At 46.4% G+C, this 23,849-nt stretch overlaps 1 protein-coding gene across 1 annotated transcript in view; it reads left to right on the forward strand.

The window, feature by feature from the left end:
- The window catches only part of Kst (spectrin beta chain, non-erythrocytic 5 kst), a 189,259-nt gene that overhangs the window by 72,412 nt on the left and 92,998 nt on the right, over positions 1 to 23,849 (forward strand). Inside the window, exons 2-10 of the mRNA XM_077680340.1 lie at positions 7,498 to 7,699; positions 15,538 to 15,705; positions 16,536 to 16,652; positions 16,758 to 16,834; positions 17,966 to 18,162; positions 18,228 to 18,340; positions 21,259 to 21,446; positions 21,991 to 22,348; positions 23,392 to 23,474. Coding sequence (XP_077536466.1) covers positions 7,580 to 7,699; positions 15,538 to 15,705; positions 16,536 to 16,652; positions 16,758 to 16,834; positions 17,966 to 18,162; positions 18,228 to 18,340; positions 21,259 to 21,446; positions 21,991 to 22,348; positions 23,392 to 23,474 — 1,421 coding nt within the window. The 5' untranslated portion in view covers positions 7,498 to 7,579. The remainder of the gene's footprint in view (positions 1 to 7,497; positions 7,700 to 15,537; positions 15,706 to 16,535; positions 16,653 to 16,757; positions 16,835 to 17,965; positions 18,163 to 18,227; positions 18,341 to 21,258; positions 21,447 to 21,990; positions 22,349 to 23,391; positions 23,475 to 23,849) is intronic.

Genomic DNA, 23,849 nt, shown 5'->3' on the forward strand with positions numbered 1-23,849 from the left:
ATGGTCCGTGTTGTACGGGGTTGTAGGGTGGATTAGTTCCGCGGGCCGGCCCTCGCCATGCCCGTGCATTCGCCACGGTGGGGTGCGCCTCCTCGCCCTTCCGCGCGAGCATGCGCAGTCGGGTCCCGGTTATCACGGTGCCTGCGTACACTACGGAACACACGGACTGCTAAAGCTCTCTATTGAGATGGCGGGTACGGTTGACCGGTGTCAGAAGCGTGTTCAAGTCGCAAGTACAAGGAACGCGACCTGGATCTCTTGCCGCTGACAAGACTGGGCCTCAGTCCGAACCTCGAGAGAGAGATAGAGAGAAAACTTGAATTAAAAGCCTGGTTAAGTGCGTTCGGTGACCTACAGCCGCAGCCGGCCGGTGACCGTGGCAGCTCTTTCCGCGAAACTCTTCTGTGTCTCCAGGTCCGAGCTGGCCCATCGGCCATACCATGCTGGATACGCCGGTTCTCGTCCGAATCTCGCAAAGGGACGATTCAAGGAATGCGCCTTCTGAACAAGCACTGCTAAGCCTACATTGCCCCTCTCCGCCTCCGTCTAGTAATCCACCTTCGAAGATGTCACCACCTCTCCCTCCCCCCTAGAAACGCGTATGACCATCGCTGGCCTTATGAATGCGCTCTCCCTCTCTCCTTTAGCTCGTGCCCCATTGAGGGCCTACGGCGAAGGTAGTAGCACGTTCAGCACGTTCCCAAATCCCGCGGCCTAGCTCTGGGCAGGCGTGCACAGCGCTAGCTACTAGGGCTGTGCGTGTGGATGATGATGATGATGATGATGATTTAGGATGCGTTGACTCCGCGGTCCCGCTCGACTGCCTCAAGCGGTGCACGCAGACGGAAGCGGTCAGTCCGCGCTCTCCTCAGAAAGGTAAAAAAGAAACCATAGACAGAAACGAAACGATTCCCCCCCTCATGTGGAGGGCTAGCTCCCCTTCGTGACTGGGGCGAATCGACGACCATCGACGTAATGATGCCGCCAGATCGCCTCTCTCTCTCTCTCTCTCTCTCTCTCTCTCTCTCTCTCTCTCTCTCTCTCTCTCTCTCTCTCCAAATGTTTCGCGCTTTCTTTTTCCTTTTCATTTTTTTTTTTTTTTTCAAACTTGCTACGCGTGGACTTCGCGGGAGCCGTGGTTTCGTCGCGTACAGCTTTTGGAAACGAGTAGGACAGGAGTGTGACTGGGACAAAAAAAAAGTCGAGGGGCAGTCGAGGAAAGAGGATGGTGGCAAGGTGTCCCACCCTCCCCCCTACTCCTCGCTCTACCCTCGTGCCTACCTACTGCGTTACGTGTTTCAGTCGACGTATACGGGGCGCAGGCGCGGAGTTCCGGGGCGTGGCGAAGCGTGTTCAAGGTTGTACAGCTCCCGTTTTATTTTATTTTTTGCGCCGCCGCGACGTCTATTGCTCCTTCCCGGCCGGGTTCTTGGAAGGCTGACGCTTGTCTGCTCCGCGGCGGCCACTCATTGTGATTCCCGCCGTCTCTTCCGAGGTCGCGCGAGCTTTTAATTCCGCCGCGTCGTGAATGGTTTCAGCGTCGTCGTCGTCGTCGTCGTCGAGCTTGCATGCGCTCTCCGATCTGTATTCGTTGTTGCCCGTCTTAACCGTTTTATCGAGTCGTTTTACTTTTCTTCGAAATTCGGAGTAGTTTCACATTGCAAACGACATTTAATTGAGCGCGGCATGGACATTTGTGAAAATAGAGCGTCTCTTACCCCATCAAATACTACACGGTTTGGAGGGGAATGTATTCTTTCAATGGAAAGTGGGCCCGGATTTCGCGCTAGGGGAATCTATCTCGCGCCCCACCCCCTTTCTTTTCTCCCGTTCTCAGCGTAATCGTGCGATAAGCCAATTGAACTCGATAACTCTAAATTGTGGCGTCACGGCAGGAGCGTTCGTTGTGCCGATAACGCCTGCGCTCGAGCTATGCCGTCGGGAAGGGTAGCTGGTCGAACTTGATTCCGAAACTATGTAAGGATTACGAATTTTATCGTCCCACTTGTACGACAGGGGGCGCCACGTCGTAAGCTCAAGCCCCTTTTCGGTGTCCCGCTTGTTACCAGTTGTTCGGGGTACTTCGTCGCCTCGTCAACGTTTTTCGCACCTTAAAGTGTATTTAACAGTGCTGGAACATATTTCCCTGTTTACGAAAATAAAACAGCGCCTGTATTACGTGATTCCCTTTGTCTTTCTCGTCGTTTGCGCTGTTTATCTTCGCGATACAATTTGCCAGCCCTTCAGCTAGCCCTTCTGGCAGCTAATACATACAGCGGGGTTCGGCGGAAATAAAAATAAGCAGAAGCTAAAGAAAAATCTCAGCCCTAATTTGCAGTGGGTCCGAGCTGTCGACATGTAGCCGCCAGGAAAACGAAACAACGAGCGACGTATTACGAACGCAGGTAGGCTATATAAGTCGGGGTTTTTCTTATTTCGGTGAACTCTACAGAGGTAAGCATGTCAAGGTCGGCGTTTGACGTAGTGATCAATTTTGTACCGTAGCCGCGGCTAAAAAAAAGAGCAGGAAATTTTGCGAGGTAAGCAACGCTGTCGGACCAACTGTTTACTCGTGTACTCGGGTGGGAGAAGGTAAAGAGTGTTTATTGAAAGCCGACAGTTTCGTCGGCATGCCACGTGTAATTAACGGAACTTTAGAAGGTTCCCAGAGAAAGTGTTAGTCCTTTCTCTTTGCCTCCGGCTCTTCCCTCCCGTTCATCCCGCGCGTTTAACCCGTTCCGCCTTCCGGGGGGCGAGCAAACCGCAATTACTCGGCGGCCAGCCCCCAGTAATTCCCCGCCGCGACGACCTTGCCGTTAATCGGCGCGCGACCTTGCATGGCCTGTTTTCACTTGTCTTCGCGCGCCGGCCAACCAGCGGCAGACGTAGTGCGTTTCTGCGCTGTTCTTCGGCAACGAACGATCTCTTGTTTGTGGCACCCTGTGTGTGCGTACTGCTCGCGTAGCTATTGAAGCTGTCTTGGGCTGGTCCGGCGCGCAGCCGTGGCCTCCGAGATCACCCCTAGCGCTCCGAGGCCATGACACGGCAGACGTAGTGGATGTCTGCGTCGTTCTCGGCGTATACTTCGACAGCGAACAATCTCTCTTGTCGTTGGCCCTTTGTGTAGTATAGCTATGGACACCCAGCAAAAAAAAAAAAAAAAAAAAAGAAACATAGGAGGTTTAATTGGACCCGACGAAAACGCAGTTGGGCCAATGGGAAACCCCTGCACTTCCGATTGATTCAGTGGTTTTCGGACGGGTCCAACTAGACTCACAAAAATTTCTTTTTTTTTTTTTTTGGCTGGGAATATTTGTCGTTGTTGTTTTAAAGACAACATTTACGTGAAAATCGCAAGAAAGACAGGACGAAGGTTGAGGACTAGACGAACCAGGCGTCCTCAACCTTGTCCCCTCAATCTCCTGTCGTCGTATTTGCGCCTCTTGAAACGCGAATATATCCAGTTAGCCTAGCTTTTCTGTTTTGACGCGCATAGGTATGGGGGCACAGTGCGTGGCTGTGGTGGCTCATCTATAGTCTGACGTAGCTATTGAAGCTGTCTTTGACTTGCCGGACTTCAGCAGCGAACAATCTCTTGTTTGCGACCACCTACCTGCGTGTGCAAACTCGCGTAGCTGTCGAAGCCGTCCCGGTTTTCCCGTGGCTGTTGTTGGCCGTGGTCCTAGGCACACACACACACGTCTGGATACCCCGCGTCGCTTATCGCGTTCGCATGCCACCGTTGGCTGGCGCCAACAAAAGCGGGCGAGATAAGGGCGCAATGCCGGGCGCGCTTTACACGGCGCTGCGAAGAATTATGGTCGTGCCTTATTGAACAACCGTGTTGTTTTGCCCTGTTATTGTTTTGTTGTTGCCGCCTTGTGAATCCTTCCAAGGCACTGTCGAGGTGTTATTAGCGGGTAAATCTCACTGGCAGTTCCGGCATGCTTGTCTACGTGGACAATTCTACTCGGACGGGGATTTTCGCCAAGTCTTGCTACAGAGCTTATCTGGTCGGTTTCCTGCGTATTTTTTGCCCCCTTTCGTTAACGTTTATGTTTTGTGATAAATGGTATGCCCAGAGATGGCCGAATTGTTGCAGGAGGGGTACGAGAGGAACTCTTGGTATGAGAGGAACGTCAAACAACAGCGGGCTTTTATGGCACTGGCTATGTCTGATGTATATTGCCGCCGTCAGGACGCAGCTTGTTTTAGCACTAAAGTGAACCCGCAGACGCTACTTTGCACTATAAAAGAAGCAGTGGTAGTGGTAGGGTTCTTCGGTTTTCAGTATGGAACTCGCCGCAGGTAGTCCCATGGGCACTATACCCAGGCTCTCCTCGCCGTGGAAGTGCATGTGAAAGACGAATGCCGGATTGCGTCCTCGGAGATCTGTCCCGTATGGATTACCGAAGAGCCCAGCTGCTGTTTCGTTCGCAAATTTCTAATTGTTTCTTTGGGGAGGTGGAACTGGAAAGTCACGGTAAAAGTGCGCAAGCTTTAATTTTGGGGACTCCATCACGCGCAAAAAACTTATATAATTATTGGAAATCTAGCGCGATCGAATCCTGGAATCGAAGCAGTATGCATTTCCGCGCTTTATGCAAGTGATTCTTGTGACAATGGGATTTTAATGAGCCGGACTTTAATGAGCTGAGTATCACGCAACAAATCTTTTTAGCTCGCAAAGCTATGCTACTGCAATGCAAGGATTTCGCTTGCGCGCATTTCCTTTTGACAGGCGCGTAAATGTCGCCCAGACGTTCTCTTGCAGCGAAGGCTGTGTATGCAACCTCGCCGTTACAAGGTAGGATCGTCCAACCGAGCAAATTATGTCGCTGCTCGCGTGAGCTTCCATGGTAGAGGGCGAACGTAGAGGCGTCGTCCTCTCCCCCCCCCCCCCCCCCTTCTCCTCCCTCTCCTTTTGTGGGAACATCCCGCGTCGTGCTCTTCCGGCTTTCGGGATATTCCTCGAAATAAAGTTTATTCTCTCTCTCTCTCTCTCTCTCTCTCTCTCTCTCTCTCTCTCTCTCTCTCTCTCTCTCTCTGGATCGCCGCCCGATCTCGGTAGCCGCCGGGATAAGATAGGTGCGCCGCGTCAATCCAACGCTTCGTCAATAAGAAGCTGTGACCGCCGTTCTCAGGCAAAGCGGGGGTGCAACAAAAGTGAGGCGTTCTAGTGAGAACAATGCGTTCTACCAACAGTGTGTACTCTGGGGATCACGTGATTGCTTCTCCTCGCCGCCTTCTCTCTCTCGTCCAATTCCGCCAAGCGTTGGTGCTTCTCAGTGAAAACTTTCCATCATACTGCTTCATGCTTAATCTGCAAGTGGCACTTGGTGATCCTTGCAAGGTCGGTGATCCTATAAGGTTCAAGTGTACAAGATCATTGCTTGTTGTTTAGTTATTGTTTTTCAGGCCAACAAACAGGGCATGGTGCAAGATGTGCGTTAATGCGACTTTGTGGTTGTTATCTCTGACCACTCAAAGTAAAGTGTTGTGGCGATAGTGCTGTCATGGTATGGTTGCAGGGCTGTCTTGGGAGTACACAGCTTTCAATTGCGACATCCTTCCCGTTTTAAATGTGCGTTAAGTCCGAAAAACTTGGCAAGGAGCCTACTTCGCCCTGTTCTCTCGTTCATAGTACCTAGCATTCTGTCAAGCCTTATTTGTAGTTGGCACATTGTCCTCCGAGGGCACGCTGGTTGTCTCAGATCTGGAGCCCTATTCTTTGCCTCAGAATCTCCATCTTCCCAGAAGAAGCTTAATCTGATTGGCTCCCAGTGTCACAAAACTAGTCAGGAAAGGTCCTTTTGGCACCGTCTTAGCATTGCAGCACTCACACAAAGTTAAAATTAGGTCCCCAGGTAGCTTTCATCCATTCTTCTTGATGTCTTGCATAGGCTCTCACTTTGGCTGTGAAGCTTATTTGCTGACACCTGTGGTTGGCAGTGCATCTTTGGTTTCGCTCGAGTCCAACTTCGCTAACTTCCATTAAATAAGACCTTGCTTTAAAGCTTCCTGTGATAATAATACCCTTGTTCCAACTGATAAAGGAAGCAAGGTGGGCTTCGACTGAACGCCAGTTTCCCAGAAATGCACCTAATAAAGTGCTTGTAGCTTATGGTAGGAGAATTGCGATGCTGTTGCGGTGTTTCTGCCAGAGAGTACGCAGTTGTTGCAGGGCTCATGTAGACCAAATCCCACCGCGCGTGTGCGTGAGAACTCCGCAGGAAGTGTGGCTGTGTTGCGAAACAACCTTTGCCAGATCGATGATTGAGTGATTGTGGGGTTTAATGCATCAAAGCTACTCCTAGGCTTGAGAAGCACCATAGTCGGGGGGCTCTGGACTAATTTCCACCACGTGGGAATCTTTAACGTGCACCGAAATGTCGACACACGGGCGTTTTTGCTTTTCTGCTCCTTCAGAAAAGCAGCCACCGCGACTGGGATTGAACCTGAGTCCTCAGGCTCAGCAGCGTGCAATGCCTTACTTAGCCACTGTGCCATCACGGCGAGTTCCTGGCAGTTAATTACAAAGAGCCACACAATTAGTCAAAATAAATCAGTAGGATCGCTGAAATCTACACAATTAACATCTCGGATTTCAGCAGTGGTGACAACTTCCGCCGTCTCTCAGTCGGGAAACCCAGAAATGTTTGTGGTACTATTCTTAGAGACCACAAGAAAACAGTCACAATCACAATACAATCACTTTTGTCTGGGACTTACATCTTCTGAATCATTTCTGTGCAACAAAGCGAATACTGAGAAAAGCACAAAAATATATATGTGAGTGAGCATCCATTTTCGAATCATGACCTGCCGCGGTGGCTCAGTGGCTAAGGCGTTGCACTGCTGAGCACGAGGTCGCGGGTTCGATTCCCAGCCGCGGCGGCCGCTTTTCTGATGGAGGCAAAAAGCAAGAACGCCCGTGTGTACGAGATTTCGGCACACGATAAAGATCCCCAGGTGGTCAAAATTAATCCAGAGCCCTCCACTACGGCGCGCCTCATCGCCTGCGTTGCGTCGGCACGTTAAACCCTACAATCAATCATTTTCGAATCATGCCTACACAGCCTTGTAATGACAGCACGAACTTGTTCAATCATGAATGAGCTTGCATGTGTCGTATCAAAAAGCTCATAGGCTTATTTTGCTAAAGAAAGGGGGTCATGGGAGTTGTTGAAGCAATACATAGTTTCGGGACCTCCTTACCCCCTCGTACTTTATTTAACCATCATGGCTACTTTTTTTTTTGCTACACTCTTATCGGAGCTGCTACTTGCCTGCACTGAATGCAAGGTCGCAGGGTCCGGCGTGTTATAGTTGCTCCTTTGTTGCACTAGGAGGTCATCTTATCTGTGAAGTGTCGTGGAATGAAACACCGGGCTCACAGCTAGACAAACGTGCCAGGCTCGTGTGTGTGTGTGTGTGTGTGATATGCTGGCTGCGATCCTGCCGGCTGACTCCTCCCCCCGTCCTCTCGTCGTGCAGGAGGTGCAAGGGGCCGCGATGAGGTAACGGCGGCGTTGGGTGAACGCGGAGAAGAAGAGCGCGGCCTTCCAGCAGCAGCAGGATGTCGCAGCGCGCGGATGCCATGGAGTTCGAGAAGGGCCGCATCCGGGCCCTTCAGGAGGAGCGCCTCCACATCCAGAAGAAGACCTTCACCAAGTGGATGAACTCCTTCCTTCAGAAGGTCGGTCCCTCGCCCCCTTTCTGGTCCCTCTAGTGTTTCCGCAGTGGGGAATTTCGAAAAGAAGGGGAAAAAATGTATCACTTATATATTGATATGTTTTGCCTCAAATATGCGTAATGTTTTGCTTTTGCTCAACAGTGTTCACAAGTATAAACAATGCCACCAGATTTGGGAGTTCATAAATGCTTTGCCTGTATAAGCGTACGCGTTCTTAACTTTGCAAGCCCAGATATTATGAATAGAATCAGACAGGCAGACACAGATAGACAGACATTTCTGCATTTAAGAAGTCCAGGAAAGACTCTCACCTTTCAAGGTGTCTGTGTGCGTACAGGCAGACATGTTTGTTTAATCATGCTGTGGTCATGTTGAATGAAAGTAGAGCTGGAGTTTTTTTTTTTTTTTTTTTTTTTTTTTTTTTTTTTTTTTGTGGTGGTTATAAGGGTTTGAGGTTCTACATTCTTCTTGTGACCGCCATGTCTGGCGTTTATTTAGGGACATTTTTTGTGGCTTCAGCATTGTCTGCTGGGCACAATGTGGCAAATGTGTCCAAATATGCTTCTTAGGTTTAGGCCGTTTTCTTATTATGTCAATAGGTACTTCCTTATCACCAGGGGCAGCTGTACCTGCACACGTGCTTGCTTAGAGAGATATTATGAATAGTGTTTATCTTATCACTTGTTGATCCCCATATCTTGAAGGGAAAGTACATTTGTACGCTTGGAACGAAATTGCACTTTTGCCTTTATATCTCCATCATATTTGAAAGACGTACCCGTGCGCTGGTGCTTTGCATACGTATGAGCTTGAAGTCGCCATCAACTGGGGACACAGCCGGTGTAATGCTTTTTATTTCACCTATTGGAGTAACTGCTGTGTGCTAAAGCCGATCTATTTTACTATTTTCAGCACGAAAGCAATAGCCGCCACATTTAATCTTGTAAAATGTGCCGTTAACTAGGAAAGTGCCAGAAAATGTGGAGCAAAAACATGGTGTAAGTGCACATTCTTTTGTGGTGTTGTCCTTCGTAAACATCATGGTGTCCCAAAAAGACATTCCTTAAGGAGCGAAAAAAAAAAAAAAAAAAAGCCATTGTCATCGTTCAAGCTGGCTTTCAAATGGTTAAAAATTTTACTGAATAGTAACTGAAAATGTACGAACAGCGGGGAAAGCATTGTTGTGTAAGAGCTGGTTGACACTTCTTTATTTTACTTTAACACCTGGTTGTTGTGGTGAAAGCAATGAGCACAACTTTTTTTTTTTTTGCTGGTTTTGCATTATCGCTCTCATTCAATTCCATATGACCAACTGGTTTCCTGGTTTGCACCCATCACATCATTCTGTTTTTTTTAACACTGCCTTAAGATAGATGAAACCTTTGTATAGTTAATTTATAGTTAAAAAATTATAGTTAAATTTATAGTTAAAAATATAGTTTAAAAAATAGTTAAAAAACAATGCTTTTGTTTACGGATTGCAGTGTTTGATACTTTCTCTGCTTCCACCATGCCGACACATTTAAATAAAAAGGATAAGTAACGACTTCAGTGAGGTGCTCTGTAAGGCTTGTTTCGTAATATTCGAGGCTAACAGCAGCCTAGTCCAAAACCCTCATCAATGGTAATCATGTCTCCAACTACTGTAGCCTCATAGCGTTGTTCGTTTCTGTCGACGCACTCCCCTTACGCTATCGGAGTGCCACTCCCTAAGCCCCGCTCCTCCACCCTGCCCACTAAAACGGTACGTACGGAGACAAGATAACCTTCAGCATCCCAGTGAGCTACAAAGCTGCCCTATGGAAGTGCACAGGGCCCGACCTGATAATTGTAGCCCCGACGGAGAATTGCAAATGTCACTGACACAGGCTGGCTGTTACTTTGCTTCCTTGAGTTTCATTCTCAAGTGGTGCTTTCGGTGTTGGCTGTATGGACAGGGGCTAAAAATATGCGCTGTTTTCGCTGAGGTGCTACTCCAAGCTGGCGTGACTCTGGCATTCTTTTGTGCTATTTGTTTTGCTGCTGAGTTATTTTGCCATTTTTGTTTAATCGTTGGGGCAAACGTGCAGTGCTTGCCACAATACCTGCTTTCGCCCGTGTTGGTGGCTAGTGCTCTTGGCTGATGGGTAATTTAGAGCTTTGCCGTTGCTGCATTTTGAGGCGGTTTCATGTCACATTAACTGAGGGCAAATCGCATTGCTTTTGCAAGCAGTTTGTTCATGAATCTGTTTTCAAAGCTTTTTTGTGCATTTAAATATTCCTTTGCCGGAGTCCAAATTGGGTTTGGAAAAGGGAAATCATCTTGAGACAAAATTATTTCTCTTCTAGATAGATTTGAGCCTCCAGCTAGATGGACATCGCAGTTTGTCCTGGGGTTCAGCTTTGATTACTTCCTGTAGGATGTTGCTTTGCTGAATGGAGACTAGCTGAGCTCACCGGGCTTTGTCTGTCTGTCGGCTCATATGAGCAGACAAGTCACTTTTGAGCTTCTTGGTGCAGCTGGAACTCGTTCCTAGGTAAAAGGGAAATTTTTTATTTCACGCTGTTTTCACGAGGTGGAGGTTGTGTAATAACCACTGTTGCACTAGATGCTTTCAATTAACCTTCTTCTAGTTCAAGCTCGGCAGAGTCTTTCCTGTGCATTGAGTCGTCACCGACAAAATTTTTGCATCTGGCATTTGCTGTTCCTGAAATATGGCGCCTGTTTAGTGACGTTTTTGAGGTTTTGGATTAACAGTTAATAACAAAAAGGGGGACCTCTTTTGTGGAGTATTGTATTCCTTGTTACTGCAGATTGTCAGCTTTAGGCAACAAATTGTTGCTGAAATGCAGGTGCACAGTTGAGTGTTGTTTGGAAAAAAATCTAGACACATTCAGTGATAGATACAAATGTTTATTACTTTTTCTTTAATTTCTTGTATTATCTGCTTGCACACCACATTTGTTTTCTTAAACACCTTTTGTAAAAATTCAGCTGTCAGAATTTCGGGCTGAATGAGGTACTGTTTGGGTTACTAAGAGTACTGCAGTGAAGTACTCTTAGTGAAGTAAGAGTACGTGACGTGCTGTAGTGAAGTGCCACAGGCAAACCTCTTGCACACCCCAAAATCTCGTATGCACAGGCACTTGAAATCCTTGTTCTTCATCTCAGTCAGCAATAAAGCCTCCATGGCTGTTTATCAAATGCGAAACGTCTCTCATAAACAGCAAGCTACCAGTGCCGGCACATTTAGTACAGGGTTGACTGGGAACCTGCGTTTCTGCCTAAAAAGGTTGCCTTTAGAGGAAGCAAGAGTAGCCATGTGACAGTAAATATGAACTGCAAATTAAATCTTTTTTTTTCTTTCATTTTTTTTATTCCCAGTATCAAAATGACGCTGAAGGAAACACAGACAAAAAAGCCACTAAGGCTTGGCAAGGACTGCGCCCCTTTAACAATAGCATACAGTCAATATATTCAGACATATTGCAGCATGTGCTAAAAAAAATCGATTGTACAGGGGAAAATTGCTGACAGTCTTCAAGTTCCATCTGTGCACCAAAATCAAACTAGCAAAAGAAAAAAAAAATACATACAGGAAGTCGCAATTTCACCAAAGCAAAATGCGATAATGCTATAGCACGGAAAAAAACGCAGACAGAAAACAGCCCCCCCCCCCCAAAAAGGAGCTCTTTGCCAAAAGAAGAAATGTGTTGCAGTGAAATACAGAAAAATGCAAAAAATAAAGCAACACCGCAAGCGCAAGCGCGCAACAAATCACTTGGGCACCAAGAAAAATTTCAGAGCGACACAGCAGGCAGTAAATTCATGTGCCATATCATTTGCGCACTAACAAATCGAGGCGTTGTTCAGTAAAACGGGCAATTGATAGGACAACATCTGGCGACCATAGTGGCGACCATAGTGCTCGTGGATATTTTCACAGCTCATTAACACGTAAGTCACGCACGTAACTCACCTATGTGTAGCTGCTCGTAGTTTCTACTCTTTTTAAAACATTTTTTTTCGTCATTTGTTAGTGTGGCATTGCTTCATAGTGGACATCGTTGTTGTTTGCGGAAAGAACATACTGACAGTGACAGACTAGCCATCTGAGGAAGATTTGCCAATATTTGGCAAAATAGCTAATCAAATAAATCAATTTTATCTGTCAACTGCAGTTTCAATCAATTCAAAATCAATAAAGCGGTCAGTGGCAGCCAGCCGTTTCAGTCACCTAATATATAGTACCTATTAATAACTTCAGCTAGCTGACTCTGATACTCACACCACCCATGTGAAGTCATGCCTCAAATTTTTTTCCCTCTAGCAAAACCCTGCTATGGGTGGTACAACACCAGCTTAGTCTCCCTTTTAAAGCTTTATGAATTCTAATTCTATGCTCAAATGATATTGTACTTAAGTCTTATGCGTTCTGGGCACACTGCAGGTTTGGCTATATTCAGCTGTCGAGTGTTTATTCATTCTCCAATGTTTTGAGGCCATTGTACTGTTGACAGCTGTTGGTGTCGAAGTGGCTTCACATCCAGATTTCCTGTCGGTCATTTTACCTGTCCGGACTGTTATCACTTACATACTTCTCTGGTATCCCTGCGTTTTGCAACACCCTCTAAATTTGGTAAAAGCTGCTAGGATAGTCATTATATGACAAGCTCGCATAAACATTACAGCTTTCACTTCATTTTTTTTTTTGCTTGGTGCCCAGTGACATTTCAAAGCTGCTTGCAAAAGTGCAAAAAATTCTTAGGGGAGGCTGCACATCAAAACACGAGTATGTTTGTGTTTGGCCGTCTGCCTTGGTTTGGCCTTTTCGGCTTCCGAAAAGAGACTACAGCTGCTGTAGTGTCTGTTACTAACTCTGGCTGATGTTTGAAAACACGCTAGAGTTGCCTGATGGGATTTATATAGATATACTTGTTTATAATTCCATTTATTTTGCCCGTGCTGTTAAAAGCTAGATGAGCCACAGAGCGCTTTGCTGTGAACCTGGTATCATCCTGTGGCACCTCTGTTCATTCAGAGAAAACTCTTGCCTGTTTCATCCTCGTACTTTCTGAATGGGCAGTACTCGCAAGACACGACACTGACTAACCACTGAGGCTTTGCTTCGTGGACTTAGAAAATATATGGACAGGATGCAAACAACCAAAAAAAAAGCAGAAGGTGACGAAACGAAATACATGGGATCAATTTTTATATGTGTAATGCGGGTGGTTTAGTTAGATATTGCCCTTTTATTTCTTTCAGCACGCAAAAGTAAGGCTGGCGACGCCAGTGTTGGTATTTTCTTTATATTACAGTCTGCGTGTGCTTGTTTACGTATGAACGATACCTAAGAAAGAGCTGGACGGGTTAGATTACTAATAGGTACCCTACAGGAAAGAAATGTGAAATCCTAAGCAGTCTATCACATAAGTAGCAAGTTAATTGCTGGTGACCTTTTAGTTCGAAGACAAGAAAAAAAGTAAACGGACAAATAATGCCTCTAAATGATAAATGATTGTTGAAACCTTGTCATGGGTTTAGGAAGGTTGCAATCACTGGAGTTCATTGCACCATTTTTTGGGAGATCAAAAGCTGTGTGGAAGAATTTTGTTTGAACAAACTTCTGGGCCCGGGAAACAAGGACCGTTCAAGTGAAAACTTTGCCCTGGTGTAGTTGTTATGAAATAACGCTTGAGGAAAGTCTATTTAAGTGATAGTTTGTTAAACTGAAGTTTCCTTGAGCAGAGGGTCACTGCACTGCATGAATTCCAGGTAATGTGAAATAACGACTAGGTTAGCTTCAAGCTTAGGCGTCTTGGGAGATTAAAGCACTGCGTAGTTTTAGAGGTCAAAAAGAGAGGACACATTTAGTTGCATCCTGCAAATGGACTGTGACAATATATGTGACCAGAGTTAGGGAAAAACCATGAAAGCAAGGAGTGCATCAAGAAAAAGAAAAAAAGCCTTACAGTCCTCTCTACACAGGCTTTGAAAGCTTGGTTCTGATTCCCCTGAATCACAGCCAGTTCTGACAGCGCGACCGAAGGCCATGGTTCCTCCGAAGCATATTTCATGCTTCCACGATTTCATGAAAGTACCAACCTAGGTACATAAGTTTTTAATCTGCACTGCGGTCTGGGATAAGACGTAGCACAATCTAACGACTGGTGTTTCCATGAAATCGTGAAAGCATACAGCTTATCTTCAGGGCGGCACATGTGTCTGTTGGTTGCACTACCAGAAAAAAAGAAAAAAAAAGAAAAAAGAACTGGCTTTGGTTAAGGGGTCAGCATCAGGTGTCCAGAGCTTGGGTGGAGGTTTTCTTTTTTTTTTCTTTTTTTCTTGGCACATGGCTTGCTTTTAACGTTTCTCACCCTGTCTGCTAACATATATCCACAGCCAAGTGGGAAATAAATGGGTTGGCAGTTGTGCCAATTGCATGTGTGTGCCCCAATAAAATACTATTCTGTGCTATTTGGTTGACAGTAAGCGCCTACTCGTCATTTCCTTTTCCATGTGCTTCGTTTAACTACGCCACGCTTCCGTTTTTCAAGATCATCCACCTGGCCAGCCCAAGTGCAGCCGCTGCTAGCCTATTTGAAAGTAATTACGTTTTTAGGGATTCAATCATATCTAAACGTACGGCTCAAAAGGCTTGCTCTTCTCTATTTTAGTAACTGACCTCCAAACATTTTTGATGAAATTTTCCAATGATAATGTGCTAAGTAATAAATAATTGCGATAAAGGATCGACCGAAATTCCTGTTGTTTTTCTCAGCCCCATCAAAGCTCCGTGACCTTGTTGATGCGAAATTGTAGTCTTTACTCGTGCCATTATCGCTCTAATCTTACGATGGCGGCCGTTACTGCACTTGTCACTTCCTTCTGGCTAACTGCTCAAGGGCAGTGAAACCCGCGGCGATAAGGGAGGTGATAATGCATGTGCAAACGGAAGTTGAAAGCTGAATGCAAGTGGCTGTCTCAGTCGTCGCCAACTGTAGACGGGCAATCTGATGAAATACTTTTTTTCTTGCCAAGTGAGCAGTGTTTGTGCAGTCAAATGTTGCTCGCGTGGTTATCTAGGGGCACTCCTGTCTGTCCTTTAAAGTAAGCAGTCAATAAAGAGGGGGTGGTGGTAATGAACAGGGATGAAGTCGTACTACAGCGATAGTTTTCAGCAGACTTCCTTTGAAAATGTGACTCGTATATGCGTGTCATTGACCGTCCCTTCAAGACAGCTTGATGTGTGTAGTCATTTATATTCGCTTGCAAGAGAATAGAAAGCACGCTCAGTCAGTGTGGCAGAGGTTAGTGTTCATGATGTCATTTTCTATCCTCCCCAAACCCTACCTTTTGCACCATGCTTATGTTTCAAATGCCCGCCAAACCTTTTCTGTTGTCTCGTTTGTTACTGACCTGTGTATTTCGTAAGGTTGAGAGTATAGGACAGTTGTATATGATCGCCCATGAATTGCAGGCATTATTAGTTGGCTTGTAGTGCAGTTGATTTCATGAGACAAAAGCACTGGTGAACGTTGTCACATGAAGGTGAAGATGTGGGCTGTTGTACATAGCACCATGACAACCCGTCTTTGATGACGATGAGACTGCGGGTGGAGCATTGCATGGCCTGGTCTCTCTGATGGGGACCTTGTATGTAGTGCAAATACATTGTCTACACTTGCCATGGTCCTTTTTATTTGCTCTGCTGCCACGCAACAATGCCATTGGTGAATGCGGTTGAGGTTCAGAGAAACGAAGAATCTGCTGCGTGCAGAGAGACAACCGTTACACGTGCGCGCTGAGCCTTTTTCCGATCGGAGGGTTCACTCCGCACCCCTGCCTTCCCCACCAGGCCCGCATGGAGGTGGACGACCTGTTTGTGGACCTGGCCGACGGCAAGAAGCTGCTCAAGCTGCTCGAGATCATCTCGGGGGAGAAGCTGGGGAAGCCCAACAATGGCAAGATGCGCGTCCACAAGATCGAGAACGTCAACAAGAGCCTGGCCTTCCTGCACACCAAGGTACTGCGGGGGCGCATATGCACCACCAGTCCCTTCCGATGGGGACGTCAGGTTTGCTAAACGAGAGGAAAACGATAAGTTTGCAATGGGAAACTTGCAGGAGGGCACTGACTGTGGCAACAGCTGTCTCCATACGGGGCATTCTTCCATAGTTTCATTTTGCACCAGTCTTGTGTGGTGGAGATTGCTGTTGAAATTGAGAAAGATGGGTTTGCATTGGCATGTGCCATAAGTAGTGGAATAAATACGCTGTGGTAGAATGAGAAGTTGAATGAGGAGTGAGGAGGTAATAAAACTTGGGAGGGAAGCTTCTGATAAAATTTCATCGGTTCTTGACACCATAACAAACATCTCTTGCCTCAATTTTATTAATTATTTCGACTTTTGTTCATGCCCAACATTCCGAGAGATAACCTTTTGGAAACAGTAGCAAATACGGGTTGTGAAATAGAGGGCGAGTTATTTCTCAGCATGCAGCCAGGCGGAAAACAGACAATAATGCTATATGCAAGTGCAGATTATTGTTTGAGGATAGGCATCTTCTTGAAGCGTGCTGTAGCTACAAGCCTTCTGTCTCCATCATATATTGCTGCGGATGGGTTCTTCGTTAACCTCACCACTGTATCCTTGAGCTTCTGCAATCTTCACGGCAAAGTAGCTTTTGTGTTCACTGTATTTTCTACCGAATTCCAGGTTTTTCATATGAACTCTTCAGCTATTTGACATTTGATATGTGTATAAAGTTGCGTGATGGAGATTAAATCACTGCTGTTTTGATTTAACTTATTCAAAGCGTTGCATAAATCTTGCTCTCTGTTACTTGTGTCCAGGTTCGCTTGGAGAGTATAGGAGCTGAAGACATCGTCGACGGCAACCCACGACTCATTCTTGGCCTCATCTGGACCATCATCCTGAGGTTCCAGATCCAAGACATCGAAATCGACGTAGTGAGTTCAAAGTCCGCTTGCTCTTCAGTTCATTCGAAAAACCGTGCTTTCAAAACTTTTCAGAACAGGTTTCAAAGATATGTTTTCCCTTGCATCTTTTCATAGGACGAAGACAACGATAGCAGTGAAAAGAAATCTGCCAAGGATGCCTTGCTGCTCTGGTGCCAAAGAAAAACAGCAGGGTGTGTGTCTCTCACTTGCAGCCTTGCAAAATGTATTTGTGGATATTGTGCTGTAGTCTCATACAGTTTAGCTGTTGTGCGAGTAGTAGGTCAAGCAACATTGTAGTTTTCAAGCAGCGTAGACATTGGCAATGCTGCTGGTAAAGCATGAGGTGTAATGGACCTGCTGTCCAGATTGGATTAGTTTTAGCTAGGAAACTACATCTGGCATGTTTTCAACAATGCAGTGGTGTTGGAAACTTACTAGGCCAATTCATAATGTAGTCAGTCAAAACAGTGCTTCTTTTCATTGACTCAGACAAATGCTTGTAGCTTATTGAAAATAATTATCTTTGGAACTTTTTGCTTATGTTTGATGACTTACAACTAGATCAGAACTTGGTCAGAATCAAATTCGAATCATTTTCATTCTCGTTCAGAGCAGCTAGACTATTCAATACATTGCCACACGATATCTTATCGTTCACATTTTTTTCTCAGATAAAGTTAGAGGCTTCAGGCTTACGTACTTACCTCAAGCAGCTGAACAAGCATGTAGTTCGGTATAACCGAACCCGCGTATAACGAATTTCAGTATCAAATTCGTTATAAACGATGTGAACAGTTGATAGAAAACGCGATAACAAAAAGAAAGACCATGCACTCTCCATGAATACTAGTAATCTACTCCAAAAAAAATTTGTTGCAGAGAAATGTACGCCTAGTTGCAGTAGGCAGTGATTTTCACCTGAACACTGAGTTTAGCACCATCAGTGAGAATCGCATTCTCGACTCGCGACATCATTTCGACAAACTCCGGTCCACTTCTCCGCTGGCGTTGGCGGGTGTTTGGTGACCGATAACACGCGCTCAGAGTTCGATATATCTGATGTTCATTTCTTTATAAAAAATACATTTGCCACGCATAACGGCTTAAAAATTTTGATTGTTAGCTATGAAGCATGATTCACTCTATTCGAGTTTGTTATATTTGGGTATGGCTGTACAAACATTGGTCTACGGGCCCATTGCAGAACTTCTACAATAGTTCCAGAGTCACCTCCATTCGATACAAAAAGTTCTCGTAATTTTGTGTGGTGCAGGTGTGCGCCTAAGCCTGTGCGAACGTTTTTCCCTCTCTCCTTTGTCCAGCTACCCTGCTGTCAACATCCAGGACTTCAGCTCCAGCTGGCGCAGCGGGATGGGCTTCAACGCCCTCATCCACTCCCACCGGCCCGACCTGATCGAGTACTCGGCGCTGGAGCCGGCCAACCACATCGACAACCTCAACAACGCCTTCAACGTCGCCCAGAGGGAGCTGGGCATCCCACGGTTGCTCGATGCCGAAGGTATGCGAGCCCCCTTGCGGTGTGGTGGGTGGGTGGCCCTGAACGTTCTTTTCGTCCTCTTGCAGACATCGACACCAACAAGCCCGATGAGAAGTCGGTGATGACCTACGTTGCGTCCTACTACCACACCTTTGCCCGCATGAAGAACGAAATGAAGCAAGGGAGGCGCATCGCCAATGTGGGTTCACGTCCCTACTCAATTTAGTTCTGCGTGAAAGTTTCACCACTTTGTTTGCGAGTGCATGCTGCGCTGCTGTTTCGAATTCTTTTGATTGCATCATTATGGGAAGGTAGTGAGGGTGGTTGATTCATTTTAAGAATTGCATCGTGTTTCTTTTAGTACCTTACAGTGTTTTACTTTTGAGCATTGTTTTTTTCCCCTTTGTCACACCAGTATAACATAATTTAGGTTGGAAGCAATGCAACACAAATAAACATACTTGTGTTACAGTTTTAAGTTTTGAATAAATTAATTGCCATCACTGATACTGCACAGTTTATTTTGAGTGGTAGCAATAATTCTTTTGTCTGAAACATTGTAAATGACCATCTGTACATACCATTGACAATCAGTGCAGTTTGCTCTGGGTGGATCACCAGGTAACATCTGTTTTTCAACCACCAAAATTGTGAGTGGACAATTTCACTGTTGTTTTCCTCTGTTCTGATATGCAAGAAATTCCCCTCTAAGAAAGCACTGCATTCCAACACCCCCTAGGAGGACTACGACCCCCACCCCCCCTTCTCTCTCTCCTTGAAAATCAAAATTCTGTATAAACCACTCGGCTATGGGCTATAGAGCTTTGACTTTAAGGCCCTCGTAGGTCAGTTGCCTGAACCATTTACTTTCAATGCACACAATCTGCTCAGAAGTTCTTTCTGCACAAATGCTAACAGTCACCCCATCGAAAATTTTATAAAATCCTTGGGAGCATGCTTATCTGACGCGGAAGGGCCGACATACCATAACATAGCACACAACACTTACTCACACCCTGACATAGCGATTGACTCTGCAGTTCTTTTGCCATCTCTAGAATTGGGCATGGGCACAAACCCATATGGTAGTGACCATTTCCCAACAACATCAACGTATATCGGTAAATGTTCAAACACTACTTCTCATAAAAGGTTCTACCAAGCAAGGGCAAACAGGGGTACATTTACAGAAACATCTCAACCACCTCACATCCATAAAACATTTGTGCGTTGAAGAGGCAACCCAACTCATCACAGCACACATCCTCAATGCCGCCAAAAAGTCCATTCCACAGACCTCTGGTGCCGCGCGCAACCCAATGGGGCCCTGGTGGAAACGAAGAGGTAGGCAGGCGCGAGGGGTGCAGAACAAGGCTTGGGGTGTCCTTTGTCAGTATTCCATGCCTGAGAACCTCGTATCATTAAAGCGGACGAAGGCTCTTGGAAAGCGAGTGTGCTGTGAAGCAAAATGGGAAAGTATGCACACCTTCCCAACATCAATAAACTTGTACACAGACACACTAAGTCTGGACATGAATACGGGAACTCAAAGGACAACAGACACACAGTTGTTAGCACAGCAGGGGACACACTCGAAGACCAGGCCAACACACTTGCACAGCACTTCCAAGACGTGTCCAGTTCTGCACTGTACACGAGGACTTTCATGCAACTCAAAATATCTGCAGAAAAGAAGCCCGTACACAATACCGACAGGTCAACCACGTCTTATAACCCTGAGTTTTCACTTCATGAGCTGAGGGCTGCTCTGAGCACGTTTGAGCTCCAGGCAGAGGCAACATTACATACACCATGATACAACACTTACACGCAGACATTCTCAAAACACTCCTCTTCTTATACAATAAAATATGGCTTTCGGGGTGCGCTCTCAGGTCTTGGGGGGAGGCAATAATAGTGAATTTCCTGAAGGAAGGGAAGGGTGCATCGTCTCTCGCAAGTTATTGTCCCATCGCCCTGACAAGCTGCCTGTGCATGCTTCTTGAGAAGACGATCAACAGGAGACTTGCGTTCTTCCTAGAATATAATGCTCTTCTCGAGTGCTGCCAGGAAGGCTTCAGGGCAGGGTGATCCGCAAATGATCAACTTGTGGCTGTAGAATCATTCCAGTAAACCAACTAAAAATGTCTGAAATACTACGTTTAAAGCTAGTATAATGTCTGCCTACCAGTCAAAACTAAAAATAATTGTTTACTGGGTTCCCAGACCCAGTGGCATTCCAGGGAAGGAAACTGTGAACCAGAATGCTGCTGTGGCTGCTCTCCGCGGTAGCCTGGATGCACCGTGTGTCCCCTACCTCAGCTTAAAATCTGTGATACGTAATGGATTCTGTAAATCGTGGCAGAAATTTTGTGACACAGAGACAGGCAAGAAACTGCACTCAATAAAACCACATTTAGGCAGATATGTAACAAATGAACAAAGCACATTCATCGAAATTGCCGTTTCTTAGGTTACGGATAGTACACGCACACATTCAACATACTCGCACGTCCTCATTGAATCTTCAAGAGCTACGTCCTCATTGAATCTTCAAGAGCTATGTGCAGCAGGTGTGGAGAACGCCCATTTGTAATACACACACTGATTCAATGCAAGGCACATGACACAACACAACACAAACACTTTCTGGAATATGTAGATGCAATATTCAACTACATCCATCATTCTCTTTAGCGGATGATCCCAGGATTTCTCTGAGGCATGTCTTGAACTATTTATCCGAGATAAAATTTTTACACCTCATTTCATACTACGCATAGGTAATCACAACCTGGCCCCATGCACCACCCATCTTATCTGTATTTTAACCTTGAACTCTAATTGTCTGATTTTCTAATCAACATCATTTTACAAGCAGCTATTTTTTGGCACTTTTTCTCAGTTGGCCTTGAACAATAAGAAAATAACAGTCATCGTCACACTGTCTCACTCATGCGCCTGAAGAAATTGGGGACATTGCATATCGTGGGGCAGGGAGGTCGCTTGGCAGTTCCACTAAAACCATCTAAAACAGTTAATCAGTTAGAAATTTTCAGAGCTCAAAAAAAGGCCGCAAGAGCCGTACGTGTTAACCTTCTCTGGTCCCGTCGACAGATTGTGGCGCAGATGATGGATGCGGACCGGCAGAAGTACATGTACGAGCGGCTGACGTCCAAGCTGCTGGAGTGGATCCAGGCCAAGACGGCTGAGCTGCAGGACCACCGCTTCCCGAACTCCCTGGAGGGGATCCAGGGGGAGCTGCTCAAGTTCAAGGAGTACCGCACTGTCGAGAAGCCCCCCAAGTGAGCACACACTTTTCTCTGGGATATCAGAGCTGCTGCCTTTTGCCTGAGTCATTTTAATGGATTAGAATGAGCTGTTTTAGTGGAGCACTTCTGAAATGGGGCCGTTGGAGTTGCTGATGTTTTGGGGGAACTAATTGAGCTTGTGCTGGCTGGTATTTTGAATATCTGCAATCTGTCTCTGTGACAACGTGCTCAAACATATGGCACTCTTAGGGTAAGTAGAAGGGTCTTGAAAAGCCTCACATAAAGCTTTCGACAAGTTCAATGCATCAGCGCTAATGCTTCACGAGCTTTTAATTCGACATTTTGTTGCCACCACTGTAACCCTGAGTGTTGTTGCTCTTTCTGGGTAATCTTGCGGGCAAGCAGAAGTGTCTCAGAATGCTTGGTGTAAGGCTGCCAAAGTCATATTACTGCGCATTCATCCTCCACCGAGGATGTGCTGTTGCCGCCACTCCAACCCTGACTCCCCTAATGGGATAGCAGAAGTGGGGGTCGCCGTCACCTTTGACCCCCGACTCCCTCCCTCGTGACAACGCAGGTACAAGGAGCGCAGCGACATCGAGGCTCTGCTGTTCGACATCCAGACCAAGCAGAAGGCCCTGGGGCGGCCGCTGTACGCCCCGCCGGAGGGCAAGCTGGCCCAGGACATCCAGCGCGCCTGGGAGCAGCTGGAGGCCGCCGAGCACGCCCGCGAGGAGGCCCTGCGCACCGAGCTGCTGCGCCAGAAGCGCCTCGAGCAGCTGGCCTGCCGCTTCGACCGCAAGAGTGCCGTGCGCGAGGGCTACCTGCGCGAGATGGTGCAGGTGCTGTCCGACCCCCGCTACGGCTCCAACCTGTCCCAGGTCGAGGCCACCGTCAAGAAGCACGAGGCCATCTCCGCCGACATCCTCGCCCGGGTGAGGAGCTAGGGGGGACGGCGGAGGCACAAGAGTCGCTCGTTTCATTACGGAGGTTGAACTGAGTGGGGGCCCAGTGGGCATCGGCACCATGGGAAAGAGGAGAGAGTTCAGGCCACAGAGTAAGAACAAGACAGGAGGGTAAACGTCACTTCCTTGGGCGGCCAAACAACGGCACAAGCACTTGGCCGAGGTTAATAAGCTACTGGCATCTGTCGCAGGAGAAGAAACTGTGTGGCTGCTGCCATTTGCATTTCACTGCGCAGCCCTGGAATCATTTGTGGCCGCTATCAATTCATCCATCAGGTGCCGCTTGCCTCTCCTATGCAAAGCATTGTAGTTCGAGTTGGTTGTCACTGTGACATTACCTGGTCGCTTGCCCACGCTTGTCGCTATGGGCCGTTTCACCTCCTATACATATTATTGCCCTGTGGTTCAGGCTCAGTTCACACTTCAACTTCAGTCGAACTCTGTATTGAGCCTGAACTGAAGCCCGAAGTTAGGTGTTCATGATCTGTTGTCTCTCTTGTTCCTTTGCTGGTTTTAGGGGTAGAAATTATGGCATCTATAAAACCACATGACACTGTGTGTGCATGCGTGCACAGGCATGCTTAGTACTAAGTGCATGGTAGCATGTTAAGTAGCCCTTTTTATGGCTGGCAGATTAGCAATGAAGTCATTTTTTTTTAAGCTTGTCTTGCTTTTTGATTGCCCAAACCACCAATTTTCATTAAAACTGCTAAGGAACATGCAAAGTGCACTCCTGTGGAAAAACATTCCTACCAGTACTGAAAGTGAGGGTGATGTGAAAGTGAAGAGTGAAGTGTGACTTTAAAATGCATGGAAAACAGTGGTAGCAAAAGAAGGTTTACAAAGCTTTCATGAGTTTGTTCATAAGCGTAAATTACTAAAAGCAGAGAGCAGACTTTACTCATATTAATTACCTGTTTTGAGTGCCTTCACAACTTCTTGACGATGCTTCTGCAATTATTTCCCTAGATCTGTCTGATTATTTGCCTTTTTTTTTCTCTTCATTTCTTCAGGAAGAGAGGTTTCAGAACTTGACCAAAATGGCTGACCAGCTGGAAATTGAAAACTACCATGCAAAGGAGAGGATACGAGTCAAGTGAGTCAATACGTTTGTCCTTGTGCAATCCCGCTGGCACTACTTCTTTTCGTGTTTAAAAAGCACTGTTTTATCTCCTTCGAGAATTACATACATCAGAGTTCTAGTGGAGAGACGTACAAAAGGGAATCCACCTTGTTGATTGTAGAGTTGCATATACATCTACATAGGTGGAGGTTGGATCACCGTTGCTCGTAGTACTCGTACTATTGGCGTTCCGTGATGAGAGGTGCATGTATTGAGACATCCTTGCAGATTGAGTTTACTGCAAAAGCCTTATTCTAGTATTTCTTACACAAATCGATTAATCACTTGCAAACTGAGTCATTGATGTGTTTATTTTTGGGAACCTTTTCTTCTAGCTCGTGCTGGCAG

Source organism: Haemaphysalis longicornis, unplaced genomic scaffold (genome assembly GCF_048455015.1).
Source record: "Haemaphysalis longicornis isolate Haplotype H1 unplaced genomic scaffold, Haemaphysalis longicornis Haplotype H1 scaffold_8, whole genome shotgun sequence".
Lineage (NCBI taxonomy): Eukaryota > Metazoa > Arthropoda > Arachnida > Ixodida > Ixodidae > Haemaphysalis > Haemaphysalis longicornis.